The 21,985-nt window shown below is 44.6% G+C and overlaps 1 protein-coding gene across 1 annotated transcript in view; it reads right to left on the bottom strand.

Moving 5' to 3' along the window:
* LOC149441306 (uncharacterized) overlaps nt 1-21,985 on the bottom strand; it is a 219,832-nt gene that overhangs the window by 19,394 nt on the left and 178,453 nt on the right. The window contains exons 3-4 of the mRNA XM_089657496.1: nt 17,668-17,874; nt 5,325-5,441 (exon numbers count right to left, since the gene is read on the bottom strand). Of these exons, the coding sequence (XP_089513622.1) occupies nt 5,325-5,441; nt 17,668-17,874 (324 nt within the window). The remainder of the gene's footprint in view (nt 1-5,324; nt 5,442-17,667; nt 17,875-21,985) is intronic.

Here is a 21,985-nt window from a genome sequence, read left to right as displayed (position 1 = left end):
TACAGCTCATGAAAACCCCAAATCCACAATCTCAGAAAATGAGAATATTCCATGCAATCAATAAAACACGGATTGTACATAGAACAATATCGGACCTCTGAAAAGTATAAGCATGCATATGTACTCAGTACTTGGTTTGGGCCCCTTTTGCAGCAATTACTGCCTCAATGCGGCGTGGCATGGAAGCTATCAGCCTGTGGCACTGCTGAGGTGTTATGGAAGACCAGGATACTTCAATAGCGGCCTTCAGCTCTTCTGCATTGTTCGGTCTCATGTCTCTCATCTTTCTCTTGGCAATGCCCCATAGATTGTCTATGGGGTTCAGGTCAGACGAGTTTGCTGGCCAATCAAGCACAGTAATCCCACGATCATTGAACCAGGTTTTGGTGCTTTTGGCAGTGTGGGCGGTGCCAAGTCCTGTTGGAAAATGAAGCCAGCATCCCCATAAAGCTCGTCTGCGGAAGGAAGCATGAAGTGCTCCAAAATCTCCTGCTAGACGGCTGCGTTGACCCCGGACTTAATGAAGCACAGTGGACCAACACCAGCAGATGACATGGCTCCCCAAATCAACACAGACTGTGGAAACTTCACACTGGACTTCAAGCATCTTGCAGTGTGTGCCTCTCCATTCTTCCTCCATACTCGGGGTCCTTGGTTTCCAAATGAGATATAAAAGTTGCTCTCATCAGAAAAGAGGACTTTGCACCACTGAGCAACAGACCAGGTCTGTTTTTCTTTAGCCCAGGTAAGATGCTTCTGATGTTATTTGTTGTTCAGGAGTGGCTTGACAAGAGGAATACGACATTTGAAGCCCATGTCCAGGATCTGTCTGTGTGTGGTGGCTCTTGATACACTGACTCCAGCCTCAGTCCACTCCTTGTAAAAGTCCCCAACACTTTTGAATGGCCTTTTGCTAAAAATATTCTCCAGGCTACGGTCATCCCTGCTGCTTGTGCACCTTTTTCTTCCACACTTTTCCCTTCCACATAACTATCTATTAATGTGCTTTGATACAGCACTTTGGGAACATCCAACTTCTTTTGCAATTACCTTTTGAGGCTTTCCCTCCTTATGGAGGGTGTCAATAATGGTTTTCTGCACAACTGTCAGGTCAGCAGTCTTTCCCATGATTGTGATTCCTACTGAACCAGACTGAGAGCCCATTTAAAGGCTCAGGAACCCTTTGCAGGTGTTATGGCTTAATTAGCTGATTAGAGTGGGACACTTTGAGCCAAGAATATTGCACCTTTTCACAATATTCTCATTTTCTGAGATTGTGGATTTGGGGTTTTCATGAGCTGTAAGCCATAATCATCACAATGATGACAAATCACGGCTTGAACTATCTTGCTTTGCATGTAATGAGTCTATCTCATATATTAGTTCACCTTTTAAGTTGCTGCACTGAAATAAATGAACTTTTGCACGATATTCTAATGTTTTGAGTTTCACCTGTATATATATTTCCTAGAAATATACACATTAGAATAGGTCAAAGGGCTCGGGCCCTAGTTGCAAAGAAAGAAAGTCTGTCTGAAAGGGAACTGCTTTCTATGTAATATATATATATATATATATATATATATATATATATAGTGAAGTTTGGAGTCGTATAGCTCAAGTGTAGTGCCTGCTAGCGAGTACAGTCTACACCAAAAATTTTCATTTAAGGGCCAGTTGGCCTACTTTTATGTAAAGGAGATTTCACACAAAGTTCCATAAAGCATAATCCATGGTTTCCCACACAGGGGATCTTCACCGTTAACAAAAAATAAAAAAAATATCCAGCCTCCTGGCTCACTTTAGTAAAGAATTAGTTACACAGCCTCCTGGCTTACACATACCCAGGGCTTTTTTTCAGCGGGAACGCAGGGGAACGCAGTTCTGGCACCTCCAGCACTGAATGTATGTAATGGCTAAGGGTGCTGTGATGTGCTGGAGGATCTATTGTTGCTAGATGCTGGGGGACTTATTGTCACTGAATGGGATCTGTTTTTGTGTGGTGGTCTATTGTTGCTGGGGAGGTATGTTGTTGCTGGTGGGGGATCTATTGTTGATGGGGGCCTTTTGTTGCTGGAAGCGATTTACTGTTGAGGGAGTGTTCTATTGTCTATTGTTGCTGGCTGCTGTATAGATAGAGTATGGCTATGGTGGGGGTCTATTGTTGCTGTGTTGGTATTTTGTTTTGGGGGCCCAATGTTGCTGGAGCAATCTATTGTTGCTGGGGGGAGGGGAGGGGAGGGGTCTATTGCTGTTGACTATGGGGGATCTATTTTTGGGATTTTATTGTTATTAAATTTCATACTAATTATTTAGCACCACAAAATGATACTTGGCTCTGTATTCTCTAAAAGGAGAGATATTGGGAGGTGGGTAAGGGGTGGAACCAAGTGACAGTGCTTGCAGGTAGGTAGGGAGGCAGAGACAAGAAGTGACTCAGAAGGGGGGAGATCCTGTACCTATTTATTGAGAAAAAAAGCTCTGTACATACCACAGTGCTGCTTAGATCTTCCACTTTAAACCCTCGTCTGTCTCCCACAGACCATTTCTTGCCAACACTGTCCACATAGATAGCGGCCCCTTGCTGCTCTGGCCCTCAGGCTTGGGTCTCTGTCTTTTCCAGCACAGACATGCACCTCTCTGGCTGCTCCCTTGCCCAGCTGGACTCCATGGGAGGAGGGAGCCCAGAACCCTGGCCATGTCACTAATAGCCCAGCACACACCAGACCAATCAGTGTGCTGGTGGTTCCGAATGCCTGGACCCAGGGCTGGAGATTCCATCCCACCCGGATCGCTTTTAAATCTCCGGGCTCCAAGTCCCAAAAATGGACTTTACAGACAATGAGAAAACAGAAATGCCAGTTTCCTTCTAATCAAGCAAACCCCCTGGAGCCCCTCAACCTGCCTGGTTGAAAATTCTGGGTTAACATTACCTTGGTGGGACATTGCACTGCCACAATATATACAGAAATGTAATGTGATTGGCTCACTGATTTTCCCAGAAGTCTGTACTAAGATACAGGTCAAATTTTAGGCATCCAGTCCAAGACATTACTACATGCTTAATTGCTTCAAAAGGGTTGCAGACCCTGTCATTTTCCTCATTAGAACACTGCAAGTGCACCAGTTGATTAATAATGAAAAAGTCACCCCCTTTCAGAATCAGGTATCCAAAAAACATAGGAGGACAAACAGCTTTTTTCTTCAGAGCAGAAACGAAATAGGAATCTGCAACAAAGTTTGTTAAAATCTTTGCAATTTACATAGATCACCCAGAGGGGATTGTTTTATTCTCAGCTAAGTTACTCTTTATCTGCATTGTATTGCCTTTATTTAATGACCCTGATGGACTTGAATGAGAAAAACACAAGACAACATACTAAGAATACAGGATAAGGGACTTTTCCCCAACACATCACAATGTAACACATTGGTTTAAGCAGGTCTTATTAAAAACAAAGTACATTGTTTGGACAAAAGTTTGCTGGTACCGAACCATGGACATTCATATGGAGCTGACCCCCTTCCTCGTAGCTATAACAACTTTCTCTGAGGTTTTCCACAAGATTTTCGAGTGTGTCTATGGGAATTTGTGCCCACTCAGCCAAAAGAGTATTGCTTAGGTCAGGTACTGATGTTGGATAAGACCAGGCCTGCATTCCAATTCATGGCAATGGTACTCAGTAGGTTAAAGTCAGGGCTCAGTGCAGGACAATCAATTTCCTCCACACCAAACTCATCAAGCCATGTCTTTATAGAGATATTAGATGAGGGGACTTGGCTCACTCCAATTCATCCCAAAGATGTTTGATGGGGTTGAGCTTAGGGCTCTGTGCAGTACACTCAAGTTCTTCCACACCAAACTTATCAAATCATGTCCAGGGGCGGACTGACCATTTGGAAACTCGGGCACTGCCCGAGGGCCTGGGGTCAGTAGAGGGCCCCATGAGATGCCCCTGGTACCTTTTTCATAGGCTTTTTTGAGTTTGGTCAAGGACACAGGGGCCCCATGATCCCCTATTGCCCGGGGGCCCCATGAGTTGTCAGTCCACCCCGATCATGTCTTTATGGCGATGTTGGATGAGAGGACCTGGCTCATTACAAATCATCCCAAAGGCATTGGTAGGGTTGACATTAAGGCTCTGTGAAGGACACTCAACTTTCTCCACACCAAACTCATCAAAACTTGTCTTTATGGAGATGTTGGATGTGAGGACCTGGCTCATTCCAATTAATTCCAAAGGCATTTGGTGGGGTTGAGGTTGGGGCTCTGTGCAGGACACCCATGTTCCTCTACACCAAACTTATCTAACCATGTCTTTATGGAGATGTTGGATGAGAGGACCTGGCTCATTCCAATTAATTCCAAAGGCATTTGGTGGGGTTGAGGTTGGGGCTATGTGCAGGACACGCTCGTTCTTCTACACCAAACTTATCTAACCATGTCTTTATGGAGATGTTGGATGAGAGGACCTGGCTCATTCCAAATCATCCCAAAGGCATTTGGTAGGGTTGACATTAAGGCTCTGTCCAGGAGGACACTCAACTTTCTCCATAGCAAACTCATCAAAACTTGTCTTTATGGAGATGTTGGATGAGAGGACCTGGCTCATTACAAAGGCATTTGGTAGAGTTGACAGTAAGGCTCTGTCCAGGAAACTCAACTTTCTCCACACCAAACTCATTAAAACTTGCCTTTATGGAGATTTTAGATGAGGGGACCTGGCTCATTCCAATTAATTCCAAAGGCATTTGGTGGTGTTGAGGTTGTATGTGCAGGACACTCACGTTCCTCTACACCAAACTTATCTAAGCATGTCTTTATGGAGATGTTGGATGAGAGGACCTTGCTCATTCCAATTCATCCTAAAGGAATTTGGTACGGTTGAGGTCAAAGCTCTGTGCAGGACACTTATCTCCACACCAAGCTGATAAAAACATGTCTTAATGGAGATGTTGAATGAGAGGACCAGTTCATCCCATCCCAAAGGCATTCAGTAGGGTTGAGGTCAGGGCTCTGTGCAGACCACTCAAGTTCCTCCACACCAAACTCAGAAAACCATGCCTTTATGAAGCTGGTTTTGTACACAGAGTCATGCGGGAACAGAAAAAAGTCCTTCACCAAACTGTTACCACAAAGTTAGAAACACACAAATGACTAAAATGTCTTTGTATGCTGTAGTATTAACAGTACCCTGGAGTGGAGACATCTGTATTTGGAGGGGATTCACAAACGTTTGGTCATATAGCGTGGATTTGATAGCCAGCTGTCTACAACATAGAGTGTATTTTGTCCCATTTTGTTTAGCAGGACCATTTCTCACCCTGACTGATGGCTTTTAATTCCAGTGTTTTAGGGATTCCGGCACCGGGAGTCTTGCGAATCACTTTGGATTTGAACAGAGTATTCACCAATGTGGATTTCCCCAAACCGCTCTGACCTGAACAAGAAAAATTCAAACAGAAGTTAGGAAAAACCAAACGCATACAAAAAAAGTCAAAAGGGTAAAGCAACCAATCAAAAGTACGATTTTTTTGAAATTTAGCATATGTTATTTTTTAATTGTTTGCATTTGTAGAAAGCGAATTCTGAAAGTGGTAAATGTTTACAAAGCAGAAGAGGGAAGATGGAGACGTGTTTGGACGGGGAATGACAAACCAAAGGAACAGAAAGTCAGCTACTTCTACTGAGAGCAGAGCAAGACCTGGAGTCTGTTTAGTTTTATGGCTCTCAGATTGTATGAACCCGCCTACAGACATGAGATATATTCCCATGGCACTCCATCCTGGGTAAAGCCTGGATTATGAGGGTGCTGCTACGACCAAATGGCCACCCAGTGTCATCAGAAATATAGTATGGGGGAGATTTATCAAAACACAGAATCTGGTAGAGCTGTGCATAGTAACCAATCAGCTTCCAGGTTATACCCAAGGTTCACACCTATGCAGGTTGCGTTTGTGCCATTTCTGCATTGAGTTTTGTGTTTTTGCACTTGCGTTTTGACACGTTTTGCAGGATTTTTTTATTTTTCTTGTTGCTAGGCAGATTTAAAATGCAAAACACATCAAAAACGTGTAAACAATGCATAAGAAATGCAATACATGCTTTTCTGCAACGTTTCCATTGAAGTCTATAGAACCAAAAACGCAACTTTTTGCATTCAGAAAAGTCCCTGACCCTCTCCAAAATTTGCACCGGCTGAAAACGCGAAGATGTGAACGTGCCCCGTAGGAAATCATGTTAAATCGACTGTACTGCGTTTCTGCAAAACGCTGCGGAAAATGCTTAGGTGTGAACCCGGGGTTAGGCTAGGTTCACACCTATGTAGTTTGCGTTAGATCCATTTCTGCAATACGTTTTTGATGCGTTTTTCGTTTTTTTTTTTCCAACTTGTAGCTAGGCAGAATAAAATGCAAAACTCATCAAAAAACGCATCAAAAACACGTAAAAAAGTATCAAAAATGCACTACATGCTTTTTTGCAGTGTCTCCATTGAAGTCTATAGAACCAAAAACGCAATGTTTTGCGTTTAAAAAAGTCCCAGAGCCCAGGTTCACACTGATGCAGTGCGGAGTCCGCAGCGTTTTCAGTGCGAATTCCACACCGCATTACAATCGCACTGCGTTAATGCAAACCGCTGCGGGTGTGTATGTTAAGTTAACGACACTCTGAAATCGGTCAGCAAAACGCGGTGCGATGTGCAGAATCGGATCACATAGGTGTGAATACCCATGCAATCCGATTATAGTGCGGACCCAAAAAAGGGTCCTGCACCTTTTTTGGTGAGGGTGCGGTGCGACTAGAGCCATACAAAGTTTATGGCTCGAATCACACCGCACAGAATTTGCATGTGATTTGCACAGCAAGGCGGTGCGGTTCCTGTGCGAATCACATGCGATATACCACACTGCATATATGTGAACCCGGGCTCATGCCTAGAACACACAAGGAGAACATCGAACGAAAAATCCTGCTTTTGGAGCAATCATCCGATAATCTGAACCCAGGCTCACACTTTCCAAAATACACACCAGGTGAAAACGCGGAGCTGTGAACCGGTCCCATAGGAAATCATGTTAAATGGACTGCTGTGCGTTTCTGCAAAATATGAACCTAGACTTACACCCCGGTCACCTCGGGTGCGACTTGGCATGCGATTTGCATGCCCTGAGACTTGAAAATCGCATGCCAAATCGCACCCTATTGTCCACAATTACAGCGGTCATATCAGTGCGGTTCTGACTTGGTCATGCACTACTTTTGGTGCGACTTGCATAGATATCTGTGTCAGATGTTTATGCAAATCGCACCTCAAATCAGCATGTCACCCAACTTTGAAATCGTGTGAATCACTGTAAGTCGCATGATTTCAAAGTCGGGCTTGATGTGATCAAGCTGAAGTTAGAAGCGGATTGGTTACTATGCACAAATGCAGCAGATTCTGTGCGCACCCCCCTGATAGGTTGCAATCACACCATGGAACTACAGAACATTTGTTAAAGGGATCACATCAAATGCAAGAGCCGCACTCCTTCACCAGACGGGACCAGGGGATCCTGCACTGCACTGAAATGTTGCATTGATTGTGAAATATTCCTCACTTTCCTCTTACTTCCCCTTGTATCTACAAGACGGGAAGTAAAGAGAAATGTTATGAGTGGGACACAAACAATAAACAAAAAAAACTCATTGGGGTTTTAACTCAGTCCATACTCAATCCAAAAAAAAAGGATTTAGATACACTTTTAAAGTTTATTCAGCTTATTTTTTGCCATCCTCGGTTTTTACCATCCCCCCCACCCTCAAACAACATGCTAATAAGATCACTCCTTGCAATATCTAATTGTAGGCCCAGTGATGTGATTACTGGGTCCCTGTGCTTCACTATGCAAAGCAGGCAGATCATAGCTGGTGGGAAGGGCCAAAAGAATGCTGTACATTGCTTCCTGACAGCACCCTGCCTCAGTACTCCTAACGAGCCCTCAGGTCTAATGGAAGCTGGGGAAGGAGTTATTCAAATAATAAAGGCCTTGATGGGTGGGTGTCGGTCTAGGGGAGGGGGCGTTCCTAGGGAGCCTAGGTAACGCCCACATGTGATGCTGAGCCTATTTGATTGAAGGAACTAAGATCCAATGAATGGAAGGGGCAGACCAGGGACAAGGAAAAGTCTAGAATAGGGGTGGCCAACTCAATTGCATGGTGGGCCGCATCAGCATTATGGTTGCCCTCAAAAGGACGGTTGTAGACTAGATGTCCAGAGCACCCCCCCCATATCCGAGGTCAAGAGTCCCCCACCCTCCCTTACATCACAGTGTACCCCCATTACCTTGTGCTGCCGCCAGGAAAAAGCTAGAGGCAGAGCTGGGAAGCAGAACGTGCAGGGTCTGGAGGAGGACCAAAGGAGGGCTGGAGTGAGCTGCTGAAGTCTGCAGGGGAGGTGGAGACAAGGGGGTGCTGCAGCTGCACAGAGATGTGCAGGATTTGTAGGAGGAGTTCTGTCCTCTCTGCTGCCAATTGCTGAGACCAAGGATGCAAAAATGAGCCTCTCTGTGGCTGCATGGAGAAGAGCAGAATCTGGCAGAGGAGATGAACAGGATCTGGCAGAGGAGATCTGCCCTCCTCTCTTCAGTTGACTGCTGAGACAAGGTGGAGACAAGGGAGTGCCACCGCTGCAGGAGAGGTCTGAGGGACACATGCAATGGCTTGGAGGGCTAGATTTGGCCCTCGGGCCTTGTGTTTGACACCTGTGGTCATAGATGATGAATAGATGATGCAGGACATCCTCCAGCCAGGAAACGAGACGGGCTCTATCGGGCTTGTTGCAGCTTCTAATGCACATTGTGAGAATCTCCCAGTGTGCAGTGAAATCAGAGGAAGTAATTGCAATGCAGGAGAGAAGCCGGTACAACCGCGAAGGCTGGAGGTCAGATTTAGGCTCGGCTCACACTGCAGCGACTTTGGATCCGACTTGTGAGACTCCAAGTCACATGACATGTGAAATCCCACTTTAGAAAAGGTTCCTGAACTACTTCAAGGCGACTTCTATCCGACCTGTGCCCATAGACTTTAATGAAAGTCACCGCCAAGTTGGATCCTCATCTATATTGGTGGGATTTGGATCCGACATTACAGGAGGATTACCCAGCATTCCCTGAAAGTTGCATCAAAATAGTACTCAAGTCACCTGACAAGGTCGCACTGTAAGTCATGGGACTTTAGGTCGCAGTAGTGTGAACGGACACTTAGCCCGGGTTCACACTGATGAGGTGCGGAATTTGCAGCGTTTTCTGGCTCCTCCAATTTGTAATCGTGTCGTCACGCCATCGGAGCATCGTGGAGCTCCGGCGGCCATCTTTACTTGTGGACGGTCAGTCCCTTTGCTTTTCACTCTGACATATCAATGTTTTTATCTGATTGATGCATCATTAATAAATCTTTTACAACATACTACACTATGGGCATTTTCCTGCTTCACTCCCTGGTGGAGTATTAACCCCCCCAGACGCCCAGTACCAGCCTCAAGATCCCCGAGAGGGAGCCTCCTGTTACTCCAAGAGCGGCACCCATCCATCCCTTAAGGGGAGCTCTGGACACCCTTGGATCATCATTTAAGATTCCTGGATTCATCTTTACCAGACCCCATTCTGATGATCCTCTGATGATCCTTAGATGACACCAGGAGATATATCATAACGCGCATTATTATAGTGCGTCCGGTGAGTGCGCATTTCTTCTGTTTTATCTAAAGCACAAGCACTGACCAGGATATACAAGACCACTAAGAGCACGATTTTATCATTTATATGAACTATTATTATATTTGATTTATTTATATCATATGGACTTTGCACCTTTTACTTAATGTTAGCGCTGCACTTTACATATACAGTGGGGATCGAAGGTTGGGGCACCCCAGCTAAAAATTTGTATTAATGTGCATAAAGAAGCCAAGGAAAAATGGAAAAATCTCCAAAAGGCATCAAATTACAGATTAGACATTCTTATAATATGTCAACAAAAGTTAGATTTTATTTCCATCATTTACACTTTCAAAATAACAGAAAACAAAAAAATGGCATCTGCAAAAGTTTGGGCACCCTGCAGAGTTAATATCTTGTACTGCCCCCTTTGGCAAGTATCACAGCTTGTAAACGCTTTTTGTAGCCAGCCAAGAGTCTTTCAATTCTTGTTTGAGGTATCTTTGCCCATTCTTCCTTACAAAAGTCTTCCAGTTCTTTGAGATTTCTGGACTGTCTGTCACGCACTGCTCTTTTAAGGTCTATCCATAGATTTTCAATTATGTTGAGGTCAGGAGATTGTGAAGGCCATGGCAAAACCTTCAGTTTACGCCTCTTGATGTAATCCCCCGTGGATTTCGAGGTGTGTTTAGGATCATTATCCATTTGTAGAAGCCATCCTCTCTTTAACTTCAGCTTTTTCACAGATGGCATCAAGTTACCATCCAAAATTTGCTGAAATTTTATTGAATCCATTTTTCCTTCTACTCGTGAGATGTTCCCTGTGCCACTGGCTGCAACACAACCCCAAAGCATGATTGATCCAACCCCATGCTTAACAGTTGGACAGAGGTTCTTTTCATTAAATTCTTCTTCTCCAAACGTACCTTTGCTCATTCCGTCCAAAAAGTTCAATTTTAACCTCATCGGTCCACAGAACTTGTTTCCAAAATGCATCAGGCTTGTCTATATGTTCATTTGCAAAGTTCAAACGATGATTTTTGTGGTGAGGACGTAGAAGAGGTTTTCTTCTGATGACTCTTCCATGAAGACCATATTTGTACAAGTATCTCTTTATAGTGGAATAGTGTACCACAACTCAAGTGTCTGCCAGATCTTTCTGGAGGGATTGTGCAGTCAAACGTGGGTTTTGAATTGTTTTTCTCACAATCCTGCGAGCTGTTCTGTCTGATATTTTTCTTGGTCTTCCAGATCTTGCTTTAACTTCCACTGTTCCTGATGACCGCCATTTCTTAATGACATTCCGAACAGAGGATATTGACATCTGAAAACGCTTTGCTATCTTCTTATAGCCTTCTCCAGCTTTGTGAGCGTCAACTATTTTCAGTTTCAGTTTTCTAGACAACTGCTTAGAAGAACCCATGGTGCTGATTGTTGGGGCAAGGTCAGATGAGTCTGGGCATTTAAAACCTTTGAGATTGACATCACCTGGTCTTCCCAGACGATGATTGAGAACAATCCATGACACTGGCAGGTCTCAGCTTGGCAAAGGGGGCAGTGCATGCTATAAATTCTACAGGGTGCTCAAACTTTTGCAGACGCCATTTTTTTTGTTTTCTGTTATTTTGAAAGTGTAAATGATGGAAATAAAATCTAACTTTTGTTGACATATAAGAATGTCTAATCTGTAATTTGATGCCTTTTGGAGATTTTTCCATCTTTCCTTGGCTTCTTTATGCACATTAATACAAATTTTTAGCTGGGGTGCCCAAACTTTCGATCCCCACTGTATATTGTTTAATGTAGGTTTTATCTGGTTACCTTTGTGCACAGCTGCTGATTCCCAATTTATTTGGATTTTAGTTTGCTCACATACTCTCTATACATACATAATGTATGGCTCTGATTGCACCGCACACAAAATCGCATGTGATGTGTACAGGAATGTGGTGCGGTTCCTGTGCGAATCACATGCGATATACCGCACCACATATACCGGGTTAAATGTGTGCCATATACATACAATCCACTGAAGAGTGCGGCTAGGATATTCTACATTGTAACAAATAGATGTCTATGAACAGAACAGATGCTCGAGGTCCATTCAGGACATTGAAACCATTTTGTTCACAAGAAGAGTTCTACGTCAATTGAGGATGACGACTGATAATACAAGCATGCGATTCGTGGCGGGGGATTTACGCACTTGGAATCGCTCGGCAGCAATGTGTATAAATAGCAGGCGGTATGCTGAATGTATTGTCAGCATCATGAATAAAGATGAGGCACAGGAATGCATGGCGGTGTTAATTTAATTCGGCCTCTCAAGCAACACCCCAGCTTGTGACACAAGAGTGGCACTGTTGTCACTGAATATATCAAATGCTGAGAAGGACCCGAAATCTCAATGAGCCGCTTAAGCCCGGGTTCACACATATGCGGTGCGGTATATCGCATGTGATTCGCACAGGAACCGCATTCCTGTACACATCACATGCGGATTCTGTGTGGTGCAGTCTTAGCTGTACATTTTGTATGGCTCTAATCGCACCTCATCAAAAAGGTGCAGGACCCTTTGTTGGTCCGCACTAGAATCGGATCGCATGGGTATTCACACCTATGCCATCCGATTCTGCACATCGCACCACGTTTTGAGAACTGATTTCGGGGTGTCACTAACATAACATACACACCTACAGCGGTTCGCATGAACGGGGTGCGATTTTGATGCAGTGCTGATTTCGCACAGAAAATGCCGCACAACATCAGTGTGAGCCAGGGCTTAGTCTTCACTTGCCGCTCTGTCATTACTGCCAAATGGCATGCTACCGAGAAAGAAGCTTGGACCTTAAAGGGAACCAGTCACCAGCTGGAATTTGTAGTCATCTAAAGCTCCGCTCTTGACATGTTGTAATAACTCAGCCTCATTTCTCAGGGATTGCTTCTTTTACAGAATTGACTTGTATTCTCTCCCTATTAGAGCAGGAGTATCGGGCTGAGTATCAGACTGTAAGGACCTCACAGGGGATTTCCAGCCTCTTGTTTGAGCTCAGTTCTTAAAGTGGAGCTCCACCCAAAAGGGGAAGTCCCGCTTTAAGGAATGCTCCCCCGCTCCCCATTAAGGATTGGCACCTTTGGGGGACAGGGGGGAGAGGGTACCCGAATTTGATAGGTACCCGCTCCCAATTCCGGTCTGATCACCTAGGCGATCAGAAGCGGAAGGTGTCCTCCCTCCCTCCCTGTAGTCTTTTGGTACACATGACAGGTCCCAGAAGACTACAGGACCATTCATGAAGCGCGGCGCTACTTGCGCATGCACAATGGGTACCCGCAAGCGGTCACAGCCGGGTGCCCACACTGAAGATGCCGGCCTCCTGGAATACAGGGCAGCTGGTGAAACGGGCTGTGGGGGACACACCACGGGACCGAGGGACAGGTAAGTGTCTTTTTTTTTTTTTTTTTAAAGTCAGCAGTTTTTGTAGCTGCTGACTTTTATTTTTTGACAGGCGAGTGGAACTCCGCTTTAACTGACACTTCAAAAAACTGACAAGTGTTCTATCCTTCACAATAGGTTCACTCCGATGCATTTTGCAGAAACACAGAGCAGTCCTTTTAACATGATTTCCTATGGGACAGGATCACAGCTCTGCGTTTTCACCCGGTGCATTTTTTGGAAAGGGTCAGGGACATTTTTAAACACAAAACGTTGCGTTTTTGGTTCTATAGACTTTAAAAGAGACACTGAAGAAAAGCATGTAGAGTGTTTTTCATGTATTTTTGATGCATTTTAATCAAGTAAAAAAAAAACGCATCAAAAACAAGGCAAAAATGAGGCAAAAATGCAAAACGCACTGCAGAAACGGATCAAAACGCACACTGCATAGGTGTGAACCTAGCCCTAGTGATAGCTGAGAGCCTGAGCCAGCGGCTCCCTTCCCCTCCACAGCCATGCCTGCACTGAACACTGGGGTGGAGCAGAGCAGAGAGCGGTGACTGACAGTCATCTCTCTCTGCTCACAGTGGTGGTGAGAACTCAGACTAGTGCGTTTTTTGGAAAGGGTCAGGGACATTTTTAAATACAAAACGTTGCGTTTTTGGTTCTATAGATTTCAAAACACTGAAGAAAAGCATGTAGTGTGTTTTTCATGTATTTTTGATGCATTTTAATCAACAAGTAAAAAAAAAAATTCATCAAAAACATGACAAAAATGCGGCAAAAAAACTCCACAAAACGCACTGCAGAAACGGATCAAATGCACACTGAATAGGTGTGAACCTAGCCCTAGTGATAGCTGTGTGTGCTGTTATTTAGTTGTATTCTCCCGGTCTAAACAATTATAGCGACTGTCAGGCAGTGAGACCCCTACAGAGGCTGAGCCATCAGTTGTCACCGCTCAGGACTGGTAACGGATCTTCTGTCCAGGCTGCTGCTGGAGGTGGACAAAACGGTCAGGGAATCAGTGGAGTATTCATCGATGAATGCAGAATCTCTGGCAGTAAAGTGATACCCTTTATTGGCTAGCTCCAGGCTGGGCTGTGTGACGTGACCGTACAGCGCCTTGAAAAAGTTATTCCTCCCCCTTGAAATGTTCCCCATGTTGTCATGTTACAACCAAAAACGTCAATATAATTTATTGGGATTTTATATGATAGACCGACACAAAGTGGCACATAATTGTGAAGTGGAAGGAAAATGAGAAATGGTTATAAATATCTGTAAAATGTGGGGTGCATTTGTATTCGGCCCCCTGGAGTCACAGTTCTGCACTCCTGTGACCCGTTGTCAACCGACAAGAGATTTCAGCCCACTGTCAGCTGAAATCAATTGGCTGTTCCAGGCTGGGGAAAGATCCCGATTTTAAAAGTCGGGATCCACCCCAGAGTCTGGAGTGGCGCCTGCCTCAGCCTCTCAGTGGGCTACTGAGAGCCTTAGCCAGCGGCTCCCTCCCCCTCCACAGCCCTGCCTGCACTGAGCGCTGGGGTGCAGCAGAGCAGAGAGCGGTGACTGACAGTCGCCTCTCTCTGCTCACAATGGCGGTGAGAACTCAGAGACTAGTGGTCATGTGATCGCAGAGTTCTCACCCTTAGAGCCAATCAGACCGATGCTGCATCCACCTAGGTAAATATAATTTGGGGGGAAATAAACTCCTTTAACCCCTTCCCAGCCAGTGTCATTAGTGCAATGACAGTGTACAGTATTAGCACTGATCACTGTCAGTGTCACTATTGATGTAATTGCCAGTTACCCACGGTTCACATTTATGTGGCCATGTGGGCAGCGTTTTGCACGGCCACGAGAGCCCATTCATTTGAATGGACTCCCGTGCCAGTGACACTAAGGGAAAGAAGTCCCTGCACTACTTTGGAAAACGCAGCCCGCGCAGGAACCTCGGTTCCCAGTATGGTTGCGTTTTCCAGTGCGGGCGGCGTGCCATTAGAAGTAATGGCACCTGCCCGCGGGTCCGCATTTCTCTGTGCGGGTGGTGCGGCTGCACGGATTTTCATGCGGATCCGCAGCGGCACCACCCACACAGATGTTTACCTAGGGTTAGTGTAACTCCCTGCCATCATCAGCTAGAACCAGATTGCCCGCCACACTATCACAGTCACACTATAAGTCGCTGATCACTGCTATTACCAATATAGAGTCATAGCTGCGTACATTCCAGTATATATACCATAGTTTGCGGACGCTACAACGTTCGCACAAACCAATTCATATACACATATTGGGATTTTTTTTTCCAAGGACATGTAGCAGAATACATGTTGGCCTACGTTTATACAGAAATTTGATTTTTTAAAATTTTTATTGGATATGTTTTTTAACGGGAAGTAGAAAATATTGTTTTTTTTATCAAAATGTTTTTTTTTTTCATTTATACCACACAAAAAATACCACCAAAAGAAAGCTCACACAAAAAGATAAAAATCTAATTCGGGCACAGTGTTGCATGACCAAGCAATTGCCAGTTAAAGTAGCACAGTGCTGAATAGCAAAAAAATGGCCTGGTCCAGGGGCGGACTGACCATTTGGAAACTCGGGCACTGCCCGAGGGCCCGGGGTCAGTAGGGGGCCCCATGAGATGCCCCTGGTACCTTTTTCATAGGCTTTTTTAAGTTTGGGCAAGGACACAGGGCCCCATGATCCCCTATTGCCCAGGGGCCCCATGAGTTGTCAGTCCACCCCTGTCCCTGGTCATGAAGGGGATAAAGCCTTCAGGAGATCAAGTGGTTAACTTAATAAAAATGCAAGCTTTCAGGATAGCCTAGAAATATATTAGGTGTGAAGAAGGGATCTAATAAAGCTTTCATCTCTATTAACGTAAGATAACCAATGAAGCGAATCATTTTGATCCCAAGATTTCTGCATTAATGGCTACCACAGTACAAGACTCTGCTGATTAACTGGCCTCCTCCAGCAGCCTAGACAGAATACCACTTAGCAGTCCTGAAGGAAGACTTAGCAGTCCTGAAGGTTAGCTTCTACAGGGGCCTTACTGCTTGACATTTACTTGCTATATCTGTTTGGACAGGGAGAGAATACAACGAAATAGCAGCACACATAGCTGTTACTGTAGGGTAAGGCTGAACCATGTTGCAGTCAGGGCTGCTGTTAGAAACCACGGGGCCCCATACAGCCCCTCAAAAAAAAAACACAGTTTACTATGCTTCAGTTATAAATGAACACAATGAGTGATCGGTACCAATCCCTCATTGCGTTCATTGAGGAAAGTAAGGGGCTGGTAAATGTGCCACGTTTACAGGACCCTTCCCCAACTCTCCATTCCCCAATTCCAGTTTGATCAGAGCCTACTCAAGGCTAAGGAGTCTCTCCCTGTCCCCGTGTATTGGCACTTACTGACAGACACCCAGCAGGGAAGAACAGTACAAAGCTGCATGCTCCCCCCACCTGTTAGTACTAGGTATGTCACTTACCTCTACAGGGCTGTGGACAAGAGGTTACCACCAGACCCAGGCCAGCAAGGGGGCCCAGGCAGCTGGGTAAATTGGATGTGAGCAGGGATAGTGATTGGCATGGCGGGGGGGGGGGGGTTGAGTTACTGGAACTGATCCCTACATCCCGTGCCCCCGCCCTTACAGTGCTACCACCTTCCCTCCTCTCCTTTCCACTGGCAGCTGCAAGAACACAATGGTATCCTACAGGACGGAGAGTGGGGGAAGGTCACATTTACCAGCCCCTTCCTTTCCTGAATGAGCGAAATGAGTGATCAGTACTGATCACTTGTGGTGTTCATTCATAACTGAAGCATAATAAACTGTGTTTTATTGGGGGGTCCCTGTCAGGTTGGCTGTATGGGGCCCGTGGTTTCTAACAGCAGCCCTGCACCTCTAGATCAAAGAACGATGAACCGCTATGTATAACCAACAAGCCTGCAACTGACTGAACCGATTGTAGCTTTTTGGGCCTTTCCCACTAAAGCGTTTCACTGTGGTGTGTTAACGCACGCATGTTAACATTCATCATGTCAGGTGTTCATGTGTGTTACGTATAGGCAGCCCATTCATTATAAATGGGGTGTCAATGCACCACAATGGATAAAATAAAAGCAGGTGACCCTTTCATAACAGACGGTATGTGCAGCTCATTGATACCGGGCAGCACAGTGGCTAAATGGTTAACACTTCCGCCTGGCAGTACTCGGGTCGTTGGTTTGAATCCCAACCACAGCACCACCTGCCTGGAGTTTGCATGTTCTCCCTGTGCCTGTGTAGGTTTCCTCCGGGTACTCCGGTTTCCTCCCACACTCCAAAGACATGCTGGTAGGTGAATTGGCTCCTGTCTAAATTGTCCCTAGTATGTGTATGTATGAATGTGAGTTAGGGACCTTAGATTGTACACCCCTTGAGGGTTAGGGACTGATGTGAATGTACAATATATATGTAAAGTGCTGCATAAATTGCCAGCTCTATACAAGTATCTGAAATAAATAAATCGATACGCACCCACTACCATGATGTTGAACTCAAATCCATGCTTCATGGCCTTGCGCTTCATCTGGTCCAGCACCGAGTCGATCCCCACGTAGCCGAAGGGCTCCCGGCCCAGCTCATCGCATATCTTGGCCTCCATGCTCTCTTCCACCGCCGGGGCCAGGATCACCTCTTCCATCGGGCTGCCGACACTCTCCGGCCTGGGGCTGCGATCGAATTCTGCAGGAAAGAGGAAGACTTTGTCACTGGAGGAGCACTGAAACTTATCAGCAATAAAAAAGGAGAAATGTGAAAAATAATAAACGGCCGAGGGAAAGTTAACCCTTCACTCACAGCGCTGCCAAACTGCTTCTCAAGACACCAAACCAAGCTGCAGGCCAAATATTGAGAAGCCAGGTATTGGAAGGTTTCCATTGACTGACCAGCCAATGCAAGCTGGTTTCTAAAACGAATGTAAATCATTAGCTTAGAAGTTAATTCGATTTCAAATTTAATTTTCCAAGATCTGATTCTAAGAACCACTCATCATTAAAGACATTTTCGGCCCACTGTTAGAGGTCCATCCTTTATCTCGGCTTGGATGCTCCATACTTGGCCAGCACAGTGCTTTCATGGTTAGCACTACTACCTTGCATCCAGGGCTGTGGATATGGGGGTACCTCCTGTCCTCCTGTATGGGGCCCAGGCCAGCAAAGGGGCCCAGGTAGCTGGGTGAATCGGATGTGGGCAGGGAGGGTGATTAGCTTGTTGCTGGGGGGGGGGGGCAATTACTGGAACCAATCCCTTGTATGGCTCTCTCTGGCTTTTTTTTTGCTCTATTTCCCGCTGACTTTCAGCTGCTGCAGAGAAAGCCATACAGGGGTTCAGTTCCAGTAATTGCCCCCCCACTGCACTACCCTCCCTGTGCACTATACACATCCCCCTGCTGCCCAGGCCCCTGTGTATGCCCCCACAATGCTGCTGGCTTCCCTCGTCTCTTTTCCATTGGCAGCTGCAAATGCACAATAGGATCCTTCAGGCTAGAGAGTGGGGGAAGGGTCTAATAAATATGTCACATTTACTAGCTCCTTTCCTGAATGAACACAATGAGTGAGCAGTACCAATTACTCACTGTGTTCATTCATAACTGAAGCATTGTAAACTGTATTTTGGGGGGGGGGGCTGTCATGTTGGCTGTGTGGGGCCCCATGGTTTCTAACAGCTGCCCTGCTTGCAGCACTAACATCCCTGCTTTGAACCATGGTAAGGACACTGTGTGCATGGAATTTGTATGTTCTTCCCATGCTTCTATGGGTTTCCTTTGGTTGCCTCCAATGACATGCTGGTAGGTTTATTAGCTCTAGTATGTGTATACATGTGTTATGACATTCAGCATACCAGCCTCAATCCCCTGCAAATGGAGAGGGCTGAGGAAAGAGCTAGTGACCTACTTTGTAAAGAAAAAAAAAAAAAAAGTGGCAGGAACATTTTATGAAAACGGTTCTCAAGTGCATCATGCATGGTGCCCAGGAGGATGAGATCTCATGTGTTGGACAGAGGCTTCCCTAGGGTTGGTGTCACCCAGTTCAGTAACACATGGTGTCACCCCTCCAGAGAGAAAGGAGCGGTGCCGGTGCAGCAGTAAAATGAGTATCCCGTGTAATATGTATCCCCTGAAGCAACTGCACATGTGCCTATTTCAGGCCAAAGAAGCCGATCTCCGACTGTCGCACAGAGCTGCCACAGTTAACCCCTTACAGGCTCCAAACCGCTGAATCTGATCCCCCGGATCACTATGGGTTGCAAGATCAGTTAACCCCATATAGGTTGAACCAATACGGGGTTAATTGAATAAAGTGCTTGTTCAAGAAAGTCCTAACAAAAATGTCCATATAATAGTGCGAGTAAGAAGTGCCTGAAATAGTTCTTCAATCCCTTCCGTAAATTTTCTCCACCATACACCACTTGTGCTCGTGATGTCCCTCTCCTGCAAGGCAGACACTCACCAGAACTCTATAGATAGATATGCCAACCATGAGAGGGACATCACGAGCACAAGTGGTGTATGGTGGAGAAAATGTACGGAAGGGATTGAAGAACTATTTCAGGCACTTCTTACTCGCACTATTTTTGAACATGCACCTTATTATGAAGGATTAGTTACAGTATGTAATGAATAATATATTGACTGTGAGGTTTTATGTTTATGGTCACAGCGCTGCTCTGCACTTCTATACAATGTTATTTTTAACTATTAAGGCGGCAGCAGTGATTGTTCTATGATTATTATGTTTTCATTTACAAAGTTGGGAAAAAGGGGATTTTGGTTCCATAGCGCAGGGATTTGTTTTAAAAATTCCTATCATCGCAGCTGGACGGGGCTGTACACATCACGGCAATACTAAGAGAGTACTTACACTGTATGAATTATATATATATATATATATATATATATATATATATATATATATATACATACACACACACACACACACATACACACACACACACATATATATATTGATGCGGTTAGTGATGTCTGACTGCTATTATTTTGAACACATATATATATACACATATATATATATATATATATACATACATACACATATATATACATATACACACACACATATTTACATATATATATATATATATATATATATATATATATATATATATATATATATATATATATATATATATTTGTGTTCAAAATAATAGCAGTCAGACATCACTAACCGGATCAATCCCTGTTTTTGGTAGAAATGATATTTCTACATGGCAAATAATTTCCTAGCAGGTGTAGCAGAGTCATAGAAATCCAACAGACCCAACAGTCATGACATGCATGCTGCTGATTCTGTGCCATTGAATCACTCATTGAAAGGGGCGTGTTCAAAATAATAGCAGTGTGGAGTTCTATTAGTGAGGTCATTCATTCTTTGAAAAACAGGTGGCAATTATTGCCCTTATTTAAGGAAGGAAGGCAGCAAATGTTGGACATGCTGGTTACAGTGCATTTCTCTCTGAAATTCTGAGGAAAATGGGTCGTTCCAGACATTGTTCAGAAGAACAGCGTACCTTGATTAAAAAGTTGATTGGAGAGGGGAAAACATATAAAGAAGTGCAGAAAATGATCGGCTGCTCAGCTAAAATGATCGCAAATGCTTTAAAATGGCAAAAAAAACCTGAAAGACGTGGAAGAAAGCAAAAAACTACCATTGGAATGGATAGAAGAATAGCCAAAATGGGGCGGACTCAGCCAACAATCAGCTCCAGGAAGATGAAAGAAGGTGGGACGTTCCCTGTGAGGACTGTTACAATTAGAAGACGCCTATGTGAAGCCAAGCTATCTGCAAGAAGTCCCCGCAAAGTCCCACTGTTGGAGAAAAGACGTGTGCTGAAGAGGTTACAATCTGCCAAAGAGCACATTGACTGGCCTAAAGAGAAATGGCCCAACATTTTGTGGACTGATGAAAGTAAGCTTGTTCTTTTTGGGTCTATTGGGCGGAGACAGTTTGTCAGATGACCCCCAAACACTGAATTCAAGCCACAGTACACTGTGAAGACTGTGAAGCATGGTGGTGCAAGCATCATGATATGGGGATGTTTCTCATACTACGGTGTTGGGCCTATTTATCGCATACCAGGGATCATGGATCAGTTTGAATACATCAGAATACTTGAAGAGGTCATGCTGCCTTATGCTGAAGAGGAAATGCCCTTGAAATGGGTGTTCCAACAAGACAACGACCCCAAACACACCAGTAAACGTGTAACATCTTGGTTCCAGACCAACAAGATGGACGTTATGGAGTGGCCAGCCCAATCCCCGGATCTTCATCCAATAGAAAACTTGTGGGGTGACATCAAAAATGCCGTTTCTGAGGCAAAACCAAGAAATAGAGAAGAACTGTGGAATGTGGTCCAATCATCCTGGGCTGGAATACCTGATCACAGGGGCCAGAAGTTGGGTGACTCCATGCAACACAGATGTACAGCAGTTCTCAGAAACAGTGCGACTACAACCAAATATTCATGAAGTCATTCAAAGGAAAGCAAAATCTTCAAACATTTCTCAGGTTATATAGTGAATGTTTGAGTTTGTAAAGAAGAATACAAACACTGCGATTTTTTTGAACCGTCTAATATTCACTTTTCTTCCATATTTTTAGAGGAACAACACAAATTTGATGTATTTTTCTTCATGTTTTGATTTGGAATAGAATGTGTCGTGTTCCCAATGCATTTGTGTGGATGGAAATAAAAGTATTAGAAGGATTTTGAGCTTTATTCACTTTTTTCAACACACGGCTATTATTTTGAACACAACTGTGTGTGTGTGTGT

This window comes from Staurois parvus, unplaced genomic scaffold (assembly GCF_062004578.1).
Source record: "Staurois parvus isolate SC_StPar_1 unplaced genomic scaffold, SC_StPar_1.0 ptg001005l, whole genome shotgun sequence".
Taxonomy (NCBI): domain Eukaryota; kingdom Metazoa; phylum Chordata; class Amphibia; order Anura; family Ranidae; genus Staurois; species Staurois parvus.
This window is presented reverse-complemented; position numbering and strand designations above follow the sequence as displayed.